We start from the raw sequence: 21347 nt of genomic DNA on the forward strand, positions 1-21347 counted from the left end.
ATACACAAGGCATTCTTATAATACATTTATTTATTCATCCAGTCATTCATTTGACAGATATTTATTTATTTATTTAACTTTTTTTTTTTTTACACTATTTATTTATGTATTTGGCTGTGCCAGGTCTTAGCTGCAGCATTCAGGATCTAGTTCCCTGGATCAAACATGGGCTCCCTGCATTGGGAGTGTGGAGTCTTAGCCAGTAGACCACCAGGGAAGTCCTGACAGATATTTAGCAAGTACCAATTTTGTGCTAGGTATTGAGTTATACCATGTGTGTCTATGAAGATTAATTAGATACATTCCCTCCCTATCACATGATACACGACCTGTTAGAGGAGAGAAAATTTGGACTTGAATACCTAAGCATATGAGGCAGTACTATGTGGAATTAATGCCTCACAAGTGTTAAAAAGAAAGGCCATTCAAACATGAGAAAGGAAGCCCTCATTTCTGGATGGAATAATCAGAGAGGAAAGAATTTATGAAAGCATCAATATCTCTCTGGTCAAAGATGCATAGAACTTTGTTAGAGATAGCTACCGAGTCATTCCTAAAGGAAAAAAGGTATTCAGAAGGAAAGTCAAATAAAGGGCAATGCAAGTTTGTGGACTGGTGATCAGTCTGCCTTGGCAAGTGTCTAACACAGCAATAGGAAACTAGAAATGTAGACTTAAATCTGGTATGCTGAGGGGTTTGTCGTTTTTTCTTAGAAGGCAGTGAGGAGCCATTGGGAAAATTTATGGAGTGAAATACCATATTTAAGTTGTTTTAGGAAGAAATTTGGCAAGCAGGATACAAAGAAGTCTAGAAGACACAACAGAGAGGAAGATTAATTTTAAAACTGTTTTGACAGTTCAGGTGTGAGGCCATAAAGAGGAGAATAAAAATAGGACTCTTGGGAATGGGAATAGAGCCAGGGATTCAAAAGATGTTGTGGAAGAAAAAAATAATCAATGGGATGTGGGAACTTATTAGATAAGGAAGTTATATATGGGAGAGAAAGGCCCACAAGGATTCTGAAACACAATGATCTTTAAGAAGAAAACTACAGAAAATTGGCACAGATAGAACTTAGTTACAAGAGGAAAGTGACTGGAAGGAAAAAAAAAAATAGAGGCAGCTAAGTGTACAGTGTCTCTCTATGTGGTGAAAGGAATGAAAGAAAAAGGACAATAGCTTCACAGAGGGCTGCAGCTGGGAGCATAATGATTAAGAGAGCAGAACTCTGAAGCCAGTCCAGTCCTTCTGAGTCCAAATTCTGGCTCTGCCACTTACTTGCTGTGCGACTGCAAGCTAGGTACTTAAACTCCCAAGCCTCCGTTCTCTTATTAGTAAAACAGGCATAAGAATAGTATCTACCCCATGAGTTGAACACTTGGCATTTATTATAAATTCCATGTAAGGTTTTACATTTATTATAGTAAAACTGAGAGCTATATTGAAACACAGAGGAAACATGACATACAGTAGGTAGAAAGAAACAACCATTAGTTCGTTCATTTGTCTAAATTGTATTGAGTGAGTGCCTACCATGCGCCAACCTTTGTTCTGGGTGTTGAGGATATGAAGTGATGAAAGCAGGCAAAATCTCTGCCCTCATAGAGCTCGCTAAAATACAGAGAACAAATAATAAACAAACAAACACAATAAAGCAAGTAGGATAGTTATACACATTAATTAAGAAAACTGAAGCAGAATAAAAAGGGTTGAGAGCGACCAAGGATGATATTAGGCAATGGCCAGGGAAGGTCTACGTTCTTTCATGGTGGTGGCAGTTAAATACAGACCTGAATAAAATGAGGGAAGAGCCAAGTAAACATCTACGAAAAGAGATTCCAGGCAAATAGGACAGTAACTGAAAAGTCCCTGAGTTGGAATGTACGTTATTGTCCAAGGAACAAAGAGGAGAGCTACGTGGCTGAAACAGATTATAGAGAAGAGTAGCAGGAGACGATGTGAGGGATATGCCAGAGGCTGGATCACTTGGTGCTTTATAGCACATGGTGAAATCACTGGACTTTGCTCTACATGTGATGGGAAGTCAAGAGGAATAACATGATCTAATTCATATATTGAAAAGCTGCTGTGTAGATAACTTACTGGAGGGTCAAGAGCTAAAGAAAAGAGAACAGTTACAAGTTTACAGCTATAGTCTATAATCTATAAGAGATGGTAGTGGCTTGGATAAGGTCAGAACAGTGGAGATGGAAAGGAGTGGTCAGATTTGGGACAGGTTTTGAAAGCAAGAACTATAGGATTTTGGTGAAAGATTGAATTTGGGATGTGAGGAAATCAGAATAAAGAAGTATGAAACTAGAGTTTTTTAACAAGAGTAAATGGATGAACAGAAAATGGATGTATTGAATGGGAAAAATAATAGGAGGATCAAGTTTGGAGTTGGGGAGAGGGAATTATGGAAGGGCAAGATTTCCATTTGGAGCATACATGGCTTGCCTATTAGAGAGCCATTTGGAGACGGTGAGTCAATATTCTATACGGAAATTGATGTGGATTTCAGGAAGAGAGTAAACTAGGGATAAAATCTGGGATTCGTGAGCATTTAAGTGGCACATTGGTATTAGATGACAACATCTAAGAAGCTAGTGTAGATAGAAGACAGCAGCTTGAAGTCTGAGCCCTAGGGTACTCTCTGGCTTTTCAAGTGAAGAACGCATTCCAGGAAAAAATAGTGAGAAGCTATGTCAAATTTTGCTGAGCATTGGAGAACTGACCATTTGGTAAGAAAATGTGGAGATTATTGATAATCTTGGCAACCATGGTTTCAGTAGAGAGGGACTGTGGAAATTCATTAAAACTAATAAGGAAAACTAAGAAAAAGTAAGTATAGACAACTTTTAAAAGAAATTTTCAGGAAAGGGGAGGAATGGGCTTCAGATGCAAGGGCAAGTGGTTCCAGGGAAGATGCTTTAACACAGGAGTTATGAGATAATGCTTATATGCTTATTGGAGTTATCAGTAGGAAGGAAAACTGATGATGCAGAAAAGGGAAGGGATAATTACAGAAGAGTCCCTAAGTGGGGACGAATGGATGTCCTCAAGGGAAAGAGCTGGCCTTACATAGGAGGAGAAACAGATCAACTCGGTTTGATGGGTAGATAAGGATGCCATTTTGAATCCTTCTCTTTTCTTGGTGATATAAGAACCATGCTTATTAGCTGGGAGTGGGGAAAGGAGAGAGGTATCGGGAGTCAGAAAAGTAAGAATAGATATAAGACATTCATCTTTTAAAGTGAGACAATGAACGATTAAGAGAAATGAGTGGCATTTCCAAATAGATGACAGCTCACCTTGGATGTGTGGTCATAAATACCCAGTAAATAGGTTATGTGTTTTTCTCCAGATAAATTCAGCTGTTAGGGTACATGGTCAATGTTGGTAGAGGAGCTGACTTAATCAGGGTTGAGTTTTTTTTAGGTGAGTATGATAGGGAAGAAGAACCAAGGGAGATGAGGGTGCTTGCAAGGAACTGGAGGTAATAACTGATGATGGATGGGAGTTGAGTTTGGATGGAAGTAAAGACATGAGGAAGATGAGGGACAATGAGAAGGTTGCGGAGTTAATGGATTGGAGGTCCAAGTGGGATGGAAAAATTTTTGGCCAGGGGGCAATAAAATAAGTGGCAGAAAGTAATACAGTGCTAGAGAAAGGGATGATAGAAACTGACATTCTGCAGCAGATGCAATTATCGGTTTAGTGTGTGACATGGAATTGATGGACTGAGGTGGGAGAGAGCTCATATTGCAGGGAATATAAAGGAACTAACATCAGATGGATTTTCTGCATGGATATTGTAATTACCAAGATTGATCACAGAGGTAATTGGAAAGGAAGTGATTCCCAGATACTAATATCTTCAGTGAACGTGGGAGTATGACAGAAAACTTTAACAAGAAGGAGGTAGTAAGTGATTATCTCAATATTTGTTTCAAGGGTACTAGGTTATTTAAGTCTGAAAATCCATGAAGGTGGTCATTAGAATAAGATGAATAATGACAAAAATTTCAACTCTTTTTATATCAATTCATATTTCTTATACTTTCTTAAATATGTATCAAGTGATTGCCAATAGACAGATGATCTGATCACATACAACAAATACAACAATAACAGAGTGAAAGTTCTAACTTCCAAATATAAATGATATAATTTTACTACTTCTTCATTATGTCCATTTGCCCAGAAAGTTCAGGGAAAACTTAATTAGGCTTTGATAATTGATAGAGAAAAGATACAAACAGAAAGCACCTGACTGCTCCATTGTGGTACCAATTGTTACTCACCAGGATTGCTGGACTGGGCATCCATAGGAATCATGAGCTTGGCCCGGGTGGCTCGGCGTGCAGCCAATGACCTCTCCAGGGTAGACATGGAGCTCCCTGCTTCTTCTGTGTCTTGACCTAAAAGAACAACAATACTCTTGAGTATTAATGATGCAACACTTCATTTCTAGCCAGGAACGCCAATGCCTTTTTCATTTCATTGATGTTTTAAATAATAATATCTAGTTTTTCGGTTACCCAATCAATATGTTCTCATTGTACAAACATTAATAAAATTTACCATAACCTCATTACCCAGAAAGAACCATTATTGTTTTATTTATAATTTTTGCATATGTATGTATATGTGAAAGCAAGAGAGTATCTATTAATATATTTATTTCAAAAACGGCATTATACTATACATACTGTTTTGTAGCCTTCATTATAAAATAACATAAAAACCTTTCTCTGTCAATAAATAAGTCAGTAATATAATTTTTTTTTTTTTTTCGGTACGCGGGCCTCTCACTGTTGTGGCCTCTCCCTTGCGGAGCACAGGCTCCGGATGCGCAGGCCCAGCAGCCATGGCCCACAGGCCCAGCCGCTCCGTGGCATGCGGGATCCTCCCGGCCCAGGGCACGAACCCGTGTCCCCCGCATCGGCAGGCGGACTCTCAACCACTGCGCCACCAGGGAAGGCCCCAGTAATATAATTTTTGTTTTTGCAGTAATATAATTTTTAACAGCTCCATAATATTCAATTGTATGAATTTACCACAATCTTTGCAACTTGTACTTAAGCCCCAAAGACATTAAATCTTATTATAAAAACACAGGAAATAAACTACATTCTTCAAAAGTACAGCTAGGTGTCTCTATACAAATTTATTATAATTCTATAAAATGTCATATTAAAGAGTCATAAAAAATAATAAGAAAGAGTGATACATGCATATTTAAAAATTTAATAAAAATCTGTTGAAAAATAAAACTGAAATTCTGAACACTATATATCACTAAAAAGCATATGATTCATTAACATGAAGTTTGGTCTTTTTTTTCCTTAAATGAAGTATAGTTGATTTACAATATTATATTAGTGTCAGGTGTACAGCATAGTAATTCAGTATTTTTATAGATTATACATTAAAAGTTATTCAAAATAATGGCTATAGTACACTGTGCTATACAATTTATCCTTGTTGCTTATCTATTCTATACATAGTAGTTTGTATCTCTTAATCCCATTCCCCTATTTTGCCGCTCCGCCCTTCCCTCTTCCCACTGATAACCACTAGTTTGTTTTCTATATCTGTGAGTCTGTTTCTGTTTTGCTATATACATTCATTTGTTTTATTTTTTTGATTCCACAAATGAGTGATATCATACACTATTTGTCTTTCTCTGTCTGACTCATTTCACTAAGCATAATATTCTCTAGGTCCATCCACATTGCTGCAAATGGCAGAATTCCATTCTTTTTTATGACTGAATAACATTCCATTGTATATGTATACCACATCTGTATCCATTCATCTGTTGATGGACATGTGGGTTGCTTCCATACCTTGACTATTGTAAATAGTGCTGCTATGAACATTGGGTGCATGTATCTTTACAAATCAGTGTTTTTGTTTTTTCTGAATAAACAGCCAGGAGTAGAACTGCTGGATCACATGGCAGTTCTATTTTTAGTCTTCTGAGGAACCTCCATGCTGTTTTCCACAGTGGCTGCATCAACTTACATTCCCACCTACAGTGTACAAGAGTTCCCTTTTCTTCACATTCTTGTCAACATTTGTTATTTGTAAATTTTTGATGATAGCCATTCTGAAAAGTGTGAGGTGACACCTCATTGTGGTTTTGATTTGCATTTCTCTAGTAATTAGCAACGCTGAGCATCTTTTTGTGTGCCTATTGGCTACCTGTATGTCTTCTTTGGAAAAATGTCTATTTAGGTCTTCTGCCCATTTTTTGATTGGGTTGCTTGTTTGTTTGTTTGTTTGTTTGTCTTTTTGATATTGAACTGTATGAGCTGTTTATATATTTTGGATATTAACCCCTTGTTTGGTAATATTATTTGCAAATATATTCTTTCATTTGGTAGGTTGTCATTTCATTTTGTCAATTTGTTTGTTCATTTTTTTTTTCTCTGCAAAAGCTCTTAAATTTATTTAGGTCCCATTTGTTGATTTTTGCTTTTATTTCTTTTGTCTAAGGAGACAGGTCCAAAAAAATACTGCTACCATCTATGTAAAAGAGTGCTCTGCCTATGTTCTCTTCCAGGAGTTTTATGGTTTCAGGTCTTACATTTAGGTCTTTAATCCATTTTGCATTTATTCTTGTACACGGTGCGAGGAAATGTAATTTCATTATTTTACATGTAGCTGTAAAGTTTTCCCAGGACCATTTATTGAAGAGACTGTCCCTTCTCCATTGTATATTCTTGCCTCTTTTGTCGTAGATTAATTGACCATAGGTGTGTGGGTTTATTTCTGGGCTCTTTATTCTGTTGCATTGACCTATGTGTCTGTTTTTGTGCCAGTACCATGCTGTTTTGATTGCTGTAGCTTTGTAGTATAGTCTGAAGTCAGGGAGCCTGATACCTTCAGCTTTGTTCCTTTTTCTCAAGATTGTTTTGACAATTCAGGGTCTTTTGTGGTTCCATATAAATTTTAGGATTATTTGTTCTAGTTCTGTGAAAGATGTCATGGGTATTTTGACAGGGATTGCATTAAATTTGTAGATTGTGTTGGGTAGTATGGCCATTTTAACAATATTAATTCTTCCAATCAGAGTTTTGTCCTTTTAACCACAACAGCACAGAGAATACTTCATGTATTGTCAAGTTTAACAAACAGGATTTTGAGTGCTACTTTCCCTGTTATTATAGAGTTGGCAAGTAGGTCCTCAAATTAAAGACAAATAGGCACAAGTATCCTCTCATTCTGAAGAAAACAGCCATTATCTGGAGTTAAACTTTTCTCAAGACTTAGTAAGAGACAACAAAACTTGTCTTGCTGACCCCAAATGTCATCTGAGCATATAAATGATAAGGGGAAAAATCAATAAGGAGGAATCCTAGAAATGATTAGCAAAAGCTTCTGAGGGCTGAGAGACAATTTTATTTCCTCCAGTGAGACGCAGAGGTGCTTCTCACCTCCTGATGTCCAGTATGGAACAAAGCTACAAGAATGAACACCTATAGACTGTTGAGGTTCCTGCAAAAGAAGCTTTCATTCATTCTCTGGGTAGAAGCTTATTCAGGCAGCAGGCTTGCTGGTCTACACTGTGTCTATTTGAAGAGAGGAAGAGGTAATTGAAGAAAGCAAGGCTGAGAGAGGAACAGTGTGGATTACAAGCTCTCTCATCATTTGAACTGTCAAAGATACAGGAGCTTCCTCTGGGTCAAGTGGGTACTTGGAAAGTTGACCAGGCTTGAGCCCTCTTGTTGGAATTCACGTAAGTGCAGATGACCCACAGGAGGACCAGTGAGGCTGACAGGTAGAGCTGCTCCTGGTGGGAGAGGGTTAAGTCCTGACTTGATATCTCAGGTTATGGAATTGGCCAGAGAAGGCATCCCACAGGGTCTCACAAAGATTTCATACTTGTATTTCATAAGACACTGAGAATTTGGATGCCACATGAGGACAGCCCATGTGCCCAGAAAGTGAGTGAAGAACTTCAAACTGTGCTTTCTTCCCTTCCACCTTGCCTTTCTCCTCCCATTTTTCCTTTACTTTCCCTCTCCGTCCCCACACAAAACCAGAAACAGCAGATAGGTAGGAAGAATGGGTAAAGGTGTTTCTGAAACAGAATATGCTCCTCCCTCCTGCTGTCCCACCCCACCACTCCATTTTCCTCCAAGGTGCTGGAGGATTTGAAAAGAACAAATTGTGAACCCCCAGTGCTCAGAACCAGAAGCCTGACTGGCCATAAGGGGAAAAGAATCTTTAATTTAAATCTCATATTATAATTTTTAATGGAACTGGATTATAGTTTAATAATTGAAAGTGACAAAAGTTAGGGACACTGCTTGAGATATTATTTAAGGTCTAGAAAAGGAATACGCAACTCATGATCGAAAATTGGTAAAGTCCTTGTTTAAACAACTCTGCAAGAAAGTCTAATCAACCAGTTACACATTCAAACAATTAAAATATTTAATTTGGTTTAAAACATCTACTCATTCTATAAACAAACATCATGAGTAGACCAAGAGATTTTTTGATGAGAGTATTGGGTTGATTATTCAACTCCCCATAAGCATTTTGAAACTATAAGGACCCACATAAACTGAAATATCTTACAACCACTTTCTGGATTTCTCAGTTATTCCTAGACATGGATTGTTCTGCACCAAATCATTAAACAGCAGGCTTTTCTCCATCAGATCACTTTGTACACCAACAGAGCCTTCAGAGACTCCATTAGACTAGGCTAGTGATCATATAATGTGATTGCATGGGGATGACAGTTCATCTCCACCGTAATCAGGGCAAAGTAACAGAATAGTTGATGTTTTCAGACTTCAGGTGTCCCTGAAGTGATTTTTTTAAAGCAAGGAATTGACAGCAAATTTAAAATCAACTTTTCACAGACACAGAGAACTAAAATAGCTTCAAAGTTTGCCTTGACAAAACTTTTGTTCAAGCTGTAACAAAAAGCCATCATTTCATTTAGCCTTCACATTTCAGTATGTCCCAACGGCATCACCTCTTACTTCTTAGAAGTTTCAAGAAGCATTACAGTTATAAAAGGCAGTCAACGCGATGATGGAATAGAAAGTAAACCTAGTTAATCAACCAAATTTACATCAGATTATTTTAACTGTTGGTAAATGATGTGCAAATTAGTGGAAAGGGTGTATCCACAAAAGAGGGAGTCAAGAGCTCCTTTGTGGGGCGCAGAGTGGGATGTTTTTCCTGATGCCAGAGAGATGGAAGTTACCTGAATGAGACGTGCTTTTGCTCCCCAGATGGGTCTCTGACTGGCTGTGACTGACTGGCGTGAGGTCTTGGCAACTCTGGATGGGGGAGTCCCTTCCTGCAGGGTCAGTGCCTGATGGCTTCTCAATATTTTTCATCTCCATTTCTTCATGATGGATCCAAAGATCAGGGGGCCGGAGGTCTTTCTGGCTGCCCTTCCTTTTGCCAACACTGTGGGTGGCCCGTTTCCTACGGAACAAAATTAGAAGGCAAATGTGAGTGCCTTTATTCAATGGCCCTTCCTCTTTTTTTCTCAGTCAATTCAAGTTAGAAGCAGGGAAGGAAACAAAAGCACTCCCAGGAGAAAACTTGAGAAATCCAGGAATTGGCAGACTTGTCTTGGCTGCCTTTCCTCGTCTCCCCTGGAGCTTCACCACGTTACGGGAGATGTGGTGCTGGATCCCCAGGGCCCCGGCTGCCTGCCAGAGAGCACCTTACTCCAGCTTCTCCTGCTGTAGATTTGAGCACAAGGTGACAATGGGTTAGATGGAACCGTATGCCAATCTTTGGAGCTAGGCATAAGGTACCCGACTGCAACATCTGTTTAGGAGACAAATGACAGAGTTGCTTCAAAAGGGCAAATAGAAATAAAAAGGCCAGGATTTGTGCCAACCGCCAAGATTGGGGCTTAGAAGAGAGTCTAGAGCTCAGCTGTCCAATTTCATGTGCAATTGGGAAGCTGGCTGTTTGAAGACAAAAAGCTGCATGAGTGCATTCTTAGGAGAATAAAATACTGTCGTCTTGGAGTCACTAAGTGTCTGGATTCAAACACAGTAAGATCCATCCTTTGAAAAGAGAAGTCATGTTGGAAGTGTGCTTCAAATGTCTCTTATTTTCCTCAATAAGAATTTAGCAATCGTTAAGTTATTTTTCAGCAGTAGTATCCTCTTGGGGCTAGTGAGGTTCCAATGTTCCCCGCATGCTGAGTCAAAAGCATGATGTTCCTGTTGGCCGTTCTCTACAGCAGGGGTCAGTTAACTATGGCCTGAAGGCCAAATCCTCCACTGCTTATTTGTGTGTGTTTTTTTGGTTGTTGTTGCTGTTGTTTTCTTTTTTAAGATTTTACTTTTGTTTTGATTGATATTTTGTTCAAAAGTACAGAACAGTGAACGTTTCAGTGCCGCAATGCTAGGGTTACAATCAAAATCCTTAGGTCAAACAGTTACAGTATCCCACATCAGTTATTTCACATTAAGCGTGGGTTGTTAAAAAAAATGTATACAGAGGCTTCCCTGGTGGCGCAGTGGCTGAAAGTCCGCCTGCCGATGCAGGGAACACGGGTTCCTGCCCCGGTCCGGGAAGATCCCACATGCCGCGGAGTGGCTAGGCCCGTGAGCCATGGCCGCTGAGCCTGCGCGTCCGGAGCCTGTGCTCCGCAACGGGAGAGGCCACAACAGTGAGAGGCCCGCGTACCGCAAAAAAAAAAAAAAAAAAAAGTACACATATATATACCAGTGCTTTGCTTGAATGGAGCACAAGCGAGACAAGCATTTTAATTTAATAACAAAGTTAAGCCTAGCACCTTTAAAATAAAATAAACACAAAAAGTAAGCACAAAAGTATCCTTTCCATGGAGGGAAAATCCAGTTCACTAACAGTGCAAAGGAAAAGCAGCATTTTCAAAGCTGAAATTAAATGACACACCCACCCGCCACTCGGCCTTATATGGTGAACATTCAATTCTATTGCACCCTCCCTACCCAGGGCTGAAAAGATTCCAGATGGGAAAAGCTGCCCTGACGTCTAGGCCACGGGCTGGGAAGACTTAAGCGCAGGACAAGGAGATCAACGTGTTTGAGCGGGACGAGTTCTTTTTCAGCCAGGCCAACTGCTAACACTTCCAGTCACCCCCAGAGCCTCCCAGCCCGAGGGTGCCCATGGCCAAAGGCCTACCTGGTGTGACCCCGACTTCAGTGCGGGCATCTGAGCACAGAGCTCTGAGCAGCGCGAGGAATGGCGGCCTACGCCCCCCACAGCTGATGCTGCTTTGCAAATGGAGTATCTAGGCCGACTTGGGATAATGAAAAACATTTGTGATTCTTAACCCATTGTGATCAATTACAAAGTAGCGAATGTCTACATGTTAGGTCTGCCTCGTCTTAATATTTTGAACCATTAATGATTAGTCCTTTCCAGTGTGGTTTTTACACCACTCACCAAGTTATGCTTTCTTTCTCATGAGCACTCCATCTTTACACTGAACCTTGGAGCTTCAGGTCTTACTTTTAACAAGTACAGCCACAAATACAAATATAAAAAGAAACACTGAGAAGCAGACTCCGTGGCCAAATACTTGCATTACAGGGTTAGGATAAGATAATGGCTAGATGTTTTTTTCTAAATCATTCAGCATTTACCAACGGTCCAGACCAAAGATGATTTCCAAGCACTAAAGTTCTGATTCCAACTTCTCCACTAACCCATGTGTAACAGAACTTATTCTGTTCCCAAATGCTCGTGGAGGACTTGCTTGCTCTGCTGTCACTGGTGCCGAATGGGCTTGTAGACACAAAATGCCGTAAGGGATTGCAGTTTGTAAAAGGTGGGATGGAAGGGGTTTTGGGGTATGAACTCTTACCTACTATTTTGTCACACTGTTTTGGATAAAAATTTAGAAAGAATCCAAGTTAATGTAAAGTGCTTGTGAGAAATAGTGATCCATTTGCTCCAAAAAAAAAAAAAAATGCCATAAGGACTACGGTCACCAGCAAGACGATGAAAATGGTTTCCGTCAACACCAGGTTCTGCCCACACAGCACTGCATACAGCCGCTCTGCTCAGGCAGCTCCATGGGGCTGGGGCCTCCAATGCCAATTTCTGTAAAGAAAGTTTTACTGGAATCTTGCCAAGCTCATTCGTTTTCACTTTGCATTGTTGAGGAGTTGCAACAAAGACCACCTGGCCCACAAAGCCGAAAATATTTACTATTGGGCCCTTTTCAGAAATGGTTTTCAACCTCTGCTCTACAGTTTTATAATTTTTAAAATCTCCACTTGCAGCTTCTGCTTCTTTTAAAACAATAATGTGTCTTCATAAGGCAGAATTTAGACAGTTAAAATCTAACCTTTGGTAGAAGCCCAGAGAAGTACCTCTTTCTCACTTTCCTCACTTGCAATGAATGGTTTATGAGGATAACTGCTTTCATGTTAGCTAAATGGTTCAAATAAACTACTGTCAGTGGAGACTCTGTAACCTGTGCAAGGCCACTGAGAATGGCTTTGGTGTCCCCATTACTGGATAAGATGCTTTGTACATATTAGGCAATTAATAAATGTTCAGTAGTGTGATTTGTTGAATTTTTCTTAACATTCTTTTTTCTTGTCTTTCCTGAAGCATACTGATGAGGAGAGAAACAAAGAACCTCAGACTTCATATCTGTTTAGTAGTTTAGTGGAGAAATAATGCCGGGTTTTCTGCTCTACTATTTTCTCAACAAGTACCTGCACTTCGCTGAATTCCTGGCAGCAGGCTCACACTGACTCTAGACAATGGTAATAACCCCTAGATCATTAACCCCTAGATCATTTTCTTGTGTTTAAGATAATAACTCTCTTGCTAACCATTTATTCCCTGATTTCATTTCCTTACACTTCACCTGCCCACAGGAAATGAGTCTGTCGCTCTTTATGTAATCCATCTCTGGTCACTTAGAAGAACTTAATGTCATCTTCAAACTTGGAGATTTCACCCCATTATCTTTCTTTCTAACAGATCAAAATGCTAAATAACTTAAACCCTGGTGCCTATATGACTGCATACAGAGACACAGCAGTTCCCAAATCCAGGACAAGATCGTCAGAACGTCCATGAGAACTCAATATTTAAACAGCTTATGGTAAAGAAGTTTGTCAAATAATTTGTGAAACTAGAAGGAAATGATGAATTCTGGTTTCCCTTGCTTACATTCATGCCTTATTCATTCATTCATTCACCAGTCCCCATGACCTCAGTAACAAGCATCCCCAGGTGTATTGTATTAAAAAAAAAGTTCTAAACCTGATTGAGGCAGAACCTTTTTAGTATGTTATGATTTACAACTTCCATCTGGAAAGAAATTATTATTCCTGATGAAATTCATAGGCATTTTTCTGATGGATTTTAATCAGATCAAGACCTCTTCTGAGAAGCTGCTTATCTACCTAGCTGACAGTCATCAAGAATCTAAATATCCCCATTTTTTTAGATTCTTTTCCCATATAGGTCATTACAGAGTATTGAGTAGAGTTCTCTGTGCTATACAGTAGGTCCTTATTAGTTGTCTATTTTATATATAGTAGTGTGTATATGTCAATCCCAATTTATCCCCCCCCTTTGTAACCATAAGTTTGTTTTTTACATCTGTGACACTATTTCTGCTTTGCAAACACTCAATTCAGTACTCTGTAATGACCTATATGGGAAGAGAATCTAAAACAGACTGGATATATGTAGAACTGATTCACCTTGCAGATACTAACACAACATTGTAAATCAACTATACCCCAATACAAATAAAAAAAAAGAATCTAAAGATCTCTAGCAGACTTTATTTCCTTTCTGTATATATTCTATGAAAGACCATCTAACCACTTCTGCTTCGTATAATGTCTCTTATCAAGAGAAAAAGCTTTGGCCTTGGAGAGCCCTCCTTCCCCTGCTGGTAGTAGTCCAGTGGTCCATATAGCAGGGTTGTAATAACACTGACATTTGCTCATAACTAAATTGTGTGAAATTTGTCCTAAAACCTGTAGGAACAGCTGTTACCCCAACCTTTTGCCCATCTGCTGGTTCCTTGACATAATCCCTGCTGTCCATTTTGGTCCGCAGTTCCTCTATCTCACCATTTGGAATCTTCAAAATTTGTATGTAGGTGAACCCCGTGCAATGTTCCCTAAAGTATGGTCCTTGGACTGGTAGCATCGGCATTACCTGGGAACCTGTTAGAAATGCGCGTTCTCAGGCCCCACCCCATCAGAAACTGGGGAAGGGGGTCATGAGGCCCAGCAATCTGTGTTTTAACAGCCCTTGAGAGGAATCTGATGCACAGAAATTTTGAGAAGCACTGTCTTAAGTGAATGATTTGGTTTTGTTTGTTTGTTTTTATTATAAAGCTAGTTTCTTCTATTCGATGTAGAATATGTCACGTTTATCCCTCCCCTACACACACCTTTTCTTACAGGTACCAGTAATCTTTTGGCTTCCAAAAATAGCTGCAGGATAGGAGTGTCTCTTCCCACCCATGTATTCTTGAATAAAGGCAAAGCAAGGAATCTTCCACGGCTCTCTTTGCTCTTTCTCATACTATGGCAAAGCTTCCAGAGTATAATCAAATTCTGGTGGGTTTTGTTCGTTAGTTTTATCTATCTATCTATCTATCTCTGTATATCTGTATCTATCTATCTATCCATCTATCTATCCATCCATCCACCTATCTGATCTTGCTTCTGCCCACAACGCCTTCACAGTACTCTTTACTTACAAACTACTTACCCTTTAAGATTCCCTTCAAGCCTGTTTTCTTTAGGAAACCTTCCTGACCACTTTAGGTCTGTGTAATCTTAGAATAGCTAAACCATTTCCCTGGTCTCTCTCTATACCACTCACCTTGCATTGATCACTGTTTGTTTTATTGGGCTGGCCAGATGCTCCCTGTGTGTGCGCTGGTTTCCTCCAGCGATACTGGTGCAAACTCTTTACTTCCTTTCTGTAACATCACCCATTGTTTTACAACATGTATCCACTTGTTTATTCAGTGAACATTTATGGAATAGTAAATGTGTCAAGAAGTATGCTAAGGACTAGAAATGCAAATATCAGTGAGACAGTGGGAGTTTAATAAACGAATGAAAAAAGGCATGGCTTCTGCATTGTTGGAGCAGGGAGCACGCACTGGGGCATGGCAGGGAGGAAAGCTGAAAAAGTAGAGGGGACCAAATCATAACAGATACATTTAAACTATCAGTAAGTCAGTGGGAAACTGCAGAAAGGTTTTTAGCTCAAGAGTTAACATTCATCAGATTTGTTACTTTGTAGATCACACACCAAGCGCATAGAAATCACTTGAATTGAATGATAAAAACGTGTCATTATTTTTTTTTAATTTTCCTCTATCCAAATCTTTCCCAAAGCTTTCCAGCCTCCTAATTATCTATACTGATTATTTTTACTCTACTGACTGCTACTAAAAACGAAACAAAAAACTTGTATTGGAAAGCCAGAGAAAATATGTCCTAGATACTCAAATGAACCTGCCTTTTCCGAGATGGAACTAAGATATATTGATGTCTTAAGTGGTTGTCAGTTAAAATCCTTGTGTGGTGAATACTGAAAACCAATGGAATGTTAAAATTTTGAAAATAGTGAGAGTGACCTATAGTAAAGTACAATAGATTTCATTTGCGTTGAAACATTTGATCCTCACTCAGTACTGAAGATAATTATTTTTGTTAAGATTTGAATGCGTGTGGATATTTAAAACTTGCTGTGTCCACGTCAAATCAAAGAGGAGGCTTAGTTAACTGGTGATTTTACCATGTAAACCTTGAATTTCATTTACACATTTAAATTTAATGTATTCGGACAAGTTGTTGACCATCTACCCATGTGTTCATGTGATAACCATGTGTCCAGAATTTCCAGGATAGTCTCAATGTCAAATATTTTTTTCTTTAGTATCTGTAGATACCTTCTAACTTATCAAAATACACATTCTACATTTTGGCCAGGAAAATATTATTACTCTGTTAAAAAGCACCAAAATCCCCCATCAATTTAAGCTTTATTAAAACACAAATTTTCAATATTATGATATTCTACTATAATCTCACTAATTCAGAATGTGTAAGGGAAGTCTCTTCAAAATGTTTTAATTAATAGTTAAAAAGAAATGCAGTTATTTTTATTTCATGTGAATTTGAAGCTAAATGCTACCATGTGATTTTGTAATTTAGCAGTAGTCCATGGAGAATCTTAGTGGTGAGGGTTGACAGAAAAGCATTTAGTCCCATTTCTTATTTGAGGAAACTGGTATTCAGAGACTAGGTCTTCCCTTAGGTGTAATTAAATACTATTAATTTAATTAAAGAAGTGGTAGAATCAGAACTAGAACTTGGGTTCTAACTTCTGTTAGTTATTTTATAACAAAAAGAAAATCTTACCAACTAGAATGTGAGTCAATCAGATAAGCTAGCTCATTACCTCATTACATAAATCACAGAATAAAACGCGTAGACACTAACTTGAACGAAGTATTACTGATAGTACACAAAAATGTTTCAAATCCATGTGGATGTAATTCAAGTCCCCCAGTAAAACACATAGACAATTTACACTCTCCAGCCGTCCTAAATAAAGAGATATTGAAGAAGCACACGGATATCTCCTACTTCACCTTATTAATTACATTAAACTCCCATTTCTGAGAGCCCTGTAATGGACATTATTTCTGTTTCAAGTTAGAATTGATTTTGCTTTCATCTGCATTATTTAGTTTGTTCTACAAGTGCAGTGGTGGTGCTGTAGGGGGAGGAGGACCTCTCAATGAAATCAAGAAAAGCTAAACTAAAACTCAGAAATATCTTAAAGGAGAGATTTTCTTTTTTCCTTTTTCTCTGTTAACATATACAAACAAAGAGATCAGGATGAATGCCATTGGGCCTGTTACTGAAGAAAAATATATGAAGCTAAATTGTGAAAATATGCCAAGTAAATATTAAGAGACTTTGGGAGTGGGGTGAGGAAAAACCCAAGCGGCAGTAGCATATGAACTATAGATTCACTTTCTTTGGGTTTTCAGTCATTCATGGAGTGATTTATTCTTTCAATCATTCCCTAATTTTATTTTATTTATTTATTTATTTTGTGGTACGCGGGCCTCTCACTGTTGTGGCCTCTCCCGTTGCGGAGCACAGGCTCCAGAAGTGCAGGCTCAGTGGCCATGGCTCACGGGCCCAGCCATTCCGCGGCATGTGGGATCCTCCCGGACCGGGGCACGAATCTGTGTCCCCCGCATCGGCAGGCAGACTCCCAACCACTGCACCACCAGGGAAGCCCCATTCCCTAATTTTAAAAACAAGTGACACCCAGGGTTCAGCTTCTACTCTTTCTATATAAAACCTTCAAGCTTCTAACAAAGTACTTAGGGTGGCATTTAGGACAATTTGACAGTTTCCCAAAATAGCACCACATCCCACTTTTGCACATGGAGAAGACTAGCATTTTCTCTGCGGAGAAACAACACAGGTCCAGGAGTTCAGTTCATCAAGTCAATATAACCCTCAAACATTCTTCTAACAATGAGGAAAATGATCAAAACAAAACAAAACACCTCACTACAGATGGTTTAGTTATTTCAATTCATTTTGTGAACGCATCCATGTTTTTAAAACTGTCATGAAATAAGACCAGAAATTGCTGTCCTCCGTGCTTCCATTTCTGTGAATCTTTCTCAGCTCTGCCTCAGAGACCTGCAGCTTTGATTTTTCACCATTCTTTGTTTACAAGGGCCCTTTCCTGGGATTGCTGGACCAAGAGATTGTTCAACGACTTAATCACAGTGATTTTCCCCCAGAGTCTTACCAAGTGCCCAGCACTCTAGAAGCTCAGTGGGTGATTATGACTTTCCAGATGCTTACAAAGGAGACCCACCTTGTTAATCTCATTCTGTCTGGTTCCCTGTTCGGAAACAATGGACCAGCACACCAGCTATCATCAGCTTCAAGACAGTCCAGTCAAATGAATGCAGCTGGATATAAAATTTGACCTGTCATCTAAATAAATGAAATGCAAAGACTACATCTATACCTATGTTACTTTCTTCAGTATGTACATCTTCCTGTATCCTGTTACTAAATACCTTACTTCAAAATGCTGGAAGATACACTAGAAATCAACAAATAGGATCACAGCATTTTTAAAGAGAGAGAAAGGCTGAGGTATTGCCAGGGGAAGAGGGAAAATTATTTGCTAGAGAATCTTTCTCCAGCAATGTGTATGGTATACAGTTGTCAAACCAGCCACCTATGGGCCCATGCCTCAGACTTGCAGAACACCATGCCTCAGGCCAAAAACAAACAAAAATTAAGGAAAAAGCCTATTGTAGCCAATCCAGTGAGAAGAGCACAGCTGAAAAAGACATATCATGTTGGATTTGAAAAGTGCTAGAGAGGCAGAAAATAACCAGAAGGTTATTGCTGATTCCCACAACTGGCTGATACAAGGTTAATATGCTGTTTATGGGGTATCGTTGGGAGGGGATAAGCTCAGTTAAAACCCCTTTTCCATTCCAAACTTTGTACTTTGATATATCTTTCTCTGCATGTGCTATAACCTAGAGCTGCACGATATGAAAATATTTTTAAACCCCTCAAAATTTTTAATTTCTGAAAATCCACCGTAGCCAGGAAATATGAACCATTTTGAATTTCTGGAATCTCTCGTCTATCCTAACTACTCCCTCTAAACTAAACATTCCATAGTATTATAATTACGTTGAGTTTGGTAGTCTATACTGTCATTTATGCAGCAAGCATTGATTAACTGCCTTCAGGCCTTCTTGCCAAAAGGGATACGTAAATACTTTTTTTTTTTTTTTGCGGTACGCGGGCCTCTCACTGTTGTGGCCTCTCCCGCTGCGGAGCACAGGCGCCGGACGCGCAGGCTCAGCGGCCATGGCTCACGGGCCCAGCCGCTCCGCGGCATGTGGGATCCTCCCGAACCGGGGCACGACCCCACGTCCCCTGCATCGGCAGGAGGACTCTCAACCACTGCGCCACCAGGGAAGCCCATGACACGTAAATACTTTTAGAGGAATACACATCTCCAATGTTTTATACATAATTGCAGAGAGAGGGCCATAAGTAGGGACATGGTGAAGTCCACTCTCTAAGTGTTACTTAAGGAATACCTGCTCTCATTTGAAAGGAAGAATCTGGTCTCAAGAAGTAAAATCAAACAGAAATGCAGAGTGAGTGTTCAGGTGGATTCTACTATTAATTCTGCAAGCCTAGCCCTCACCCTCTTAAGTTATGGGCCTGGAATGGACAAAGGCAAGATTTTGCCCAGCTCTGGAGAGGAGATAAGGAACATGTAGTGAATTCTGGAAGCACACAGGAAGAGAGCCGTCAAAAATCTAACTCAAAAAGATGGTCGTCAGGTCAAGCAGTGACTTCTCATCTCTTGGGAACTAGCTGTACCTACTTTCTCTGCTGGGCTGAAGAACGCCGGGTGCAAATCACGGCCACGATCACCACCACCAGCACTGTGATGACGCCAACGGTGACCACAATAATCAGAAGCAGGTTGCTGTTCTTCTGAGGAGTGACGCTGCCATGTGGGGGGTGCATCTGGCCAATGGGTGGCTCTGGGAAAAGACAGGCAAATGAAGATCAGGTTTAGGGAGATGTGACAGCCATGGCTTATCAAGCTCGGTTAAGAATTCAAAGAGTTCCTATTGTTCTGGGCATTCCTGAAGCTGGGCAAAAAGCAATGAAAAAGGAGAGGAAAGATCGAATTATCTACCCAAGATAAATGAAACCAATGTTCCCATGGAAACTTACATAGGAACATTCACAGCAACGTTATTCAGAATCACCAAAAGTGGGAAACCCCCAAAGCCATCAACTGATGAATGGATAAACAAGTGTGATATATACATACAATAGAATACCACCCAGTCATAAAAAGGAATGAAGTATTGATACAGGCTACAAAATTCATGTACCTTGAAAATGATATACTAAGTGAAAGGAGCCAGACACAAAAGGCCACGTATTGTACAATTCTACTTCTATGACATATCCAGACAGGCAAATCTACTGAGACAGAAAGTAGATTAGTGTTTGCCAGTGGATGTGGGGAGAAGTGAATGGGGAAAGACTGCTAATGGGCAGAGGGTTTCCCTTTGGGGTGATGAAAATATTCTAAAGCTAGATAGTGGCGATGGTGGCACAACTTTGTGAATATGCTAAAAACCACTGAATTGTGCACTTTGAAAGGGTAAATTCATGGTATGGGAATTATATCTCAGTGGAAAAATATAATTAAGCTATGGTATTGAGTAGAAAGTGGGGAAGGCAGGAAGCATGCCGCTTTGAACGATAAGAATTCCAGTATGACAAGAGTCAGAGAAGGCTGAGAAAATACTATTTATTTGATGCTGTGAAAGACAAACTATTTGACACCAATCACTCATACTTTCCTTTCCTTTTAAGAAGCTATCCATAAAGCACATTTAATTTTCAACCTGTCAAGAGTGTATGAATCCCATTTAAAAGCAGCCACAGGGTTGGAAAGAGTGTCATAAAGTCCTAAGATAAATTTTTCCTATGCTGCAACTGTACCACATGGTAGACAATATTCAGGCGAAAATAGAATGATAATCTGCTTATGTAAGCAAGAATGACTAATGACCCTTTAAATAGCTTTCTTTAAATCCTCAGTGATTAATCAATTAGAAATATTCTGATTTATGTCATATTTACTATTACAAGCTACCAAATTCTAAAAAGTATATATTAGCATATAGCTGTATTTATAAATAATTTAAAAAGTAGCAGAAAGCAATGAACTTGGATGTTTTCCTAGATCTAAATTTGAATGAGTTTCTTCAACAACCCATATTAGCTTTCTATACCCCTTGAGCAAAATCTTTAGGCCTTTTGTACCTCAGTGCCTTTACCTATGAAATGGAAATAATAATATTTATCATATGTAGTTACTGTCAGAATTAGAAAAAACACAGACAAAGCAACTATCTCAGCAACTATCTGACACAGTGTAATTGCTTATAATATCATTATCCTACTGAAGCATTAAATAAAATGTTGCCTAAATTAATAATCTACCATATCATTTGGGATATTTTTGGTGTGGACTTCCAAACTATTGATACAAACTTTTTAGAAATAATATTCAATGTGAAAGATAAATTAACTTGTTTGCGTAAGTGAATATAATAACCCAGCACTTGCCTCAAAATTGAAACACTATCTTTTGACAAGTTATCTAAGAATCATTGGGTTTTTTTTTTTTGAAAAGATAGTCACCTAAATTTAAACAAATTATTGCTGATTGAATATTGTTGGGGAAAAAAATTA

At 39.1% G+C, this 21347-nt stretch overlaps 1 protein-coding gene across 1 annotated transcript in view; it reads right to left on the bottom strand.

Annotated features, from left to right (window-relative positions):
- Nucleotides 1–21347, bottom strand: part of DCC (DCC netrin 1 receptor) — a 764559-nt gene that overhangs the window by 73573 nt on the left and 669639 nt on the right. The window contains exons 23-25 of the mRNA XM_060121767.1: nt 19450–19612; nt 9236–9462; nt 4305–4421 (exon numbers count right to left, since the gene is read on the bottom strand). Of these exons, the coding sequence (XP_059977750.1) occupies nt 4305–4421; nt 9236–9462; nt 19450–19612 (507 nt within the window). The remainder of the gene's footprint in view (nt 1–4304; nt 4422–9235; nt 9463–19449; nt 19613–21347) is intronic.

Source organism: Lagenorhynchus albirostris, chromosome 14 (genome assembly GCF_949774975.1).
Source record: "Lagenorhynchus albirostris chromosome 14, mLagAlb1.1, whole genome shotgun sequence".
NCBI lineage: Eukaryota > Metazoa > Chordata > Mammalia > Artiodactyla > Delphinidae > Lagenorhynchus > Lagenorhynchus albirostris.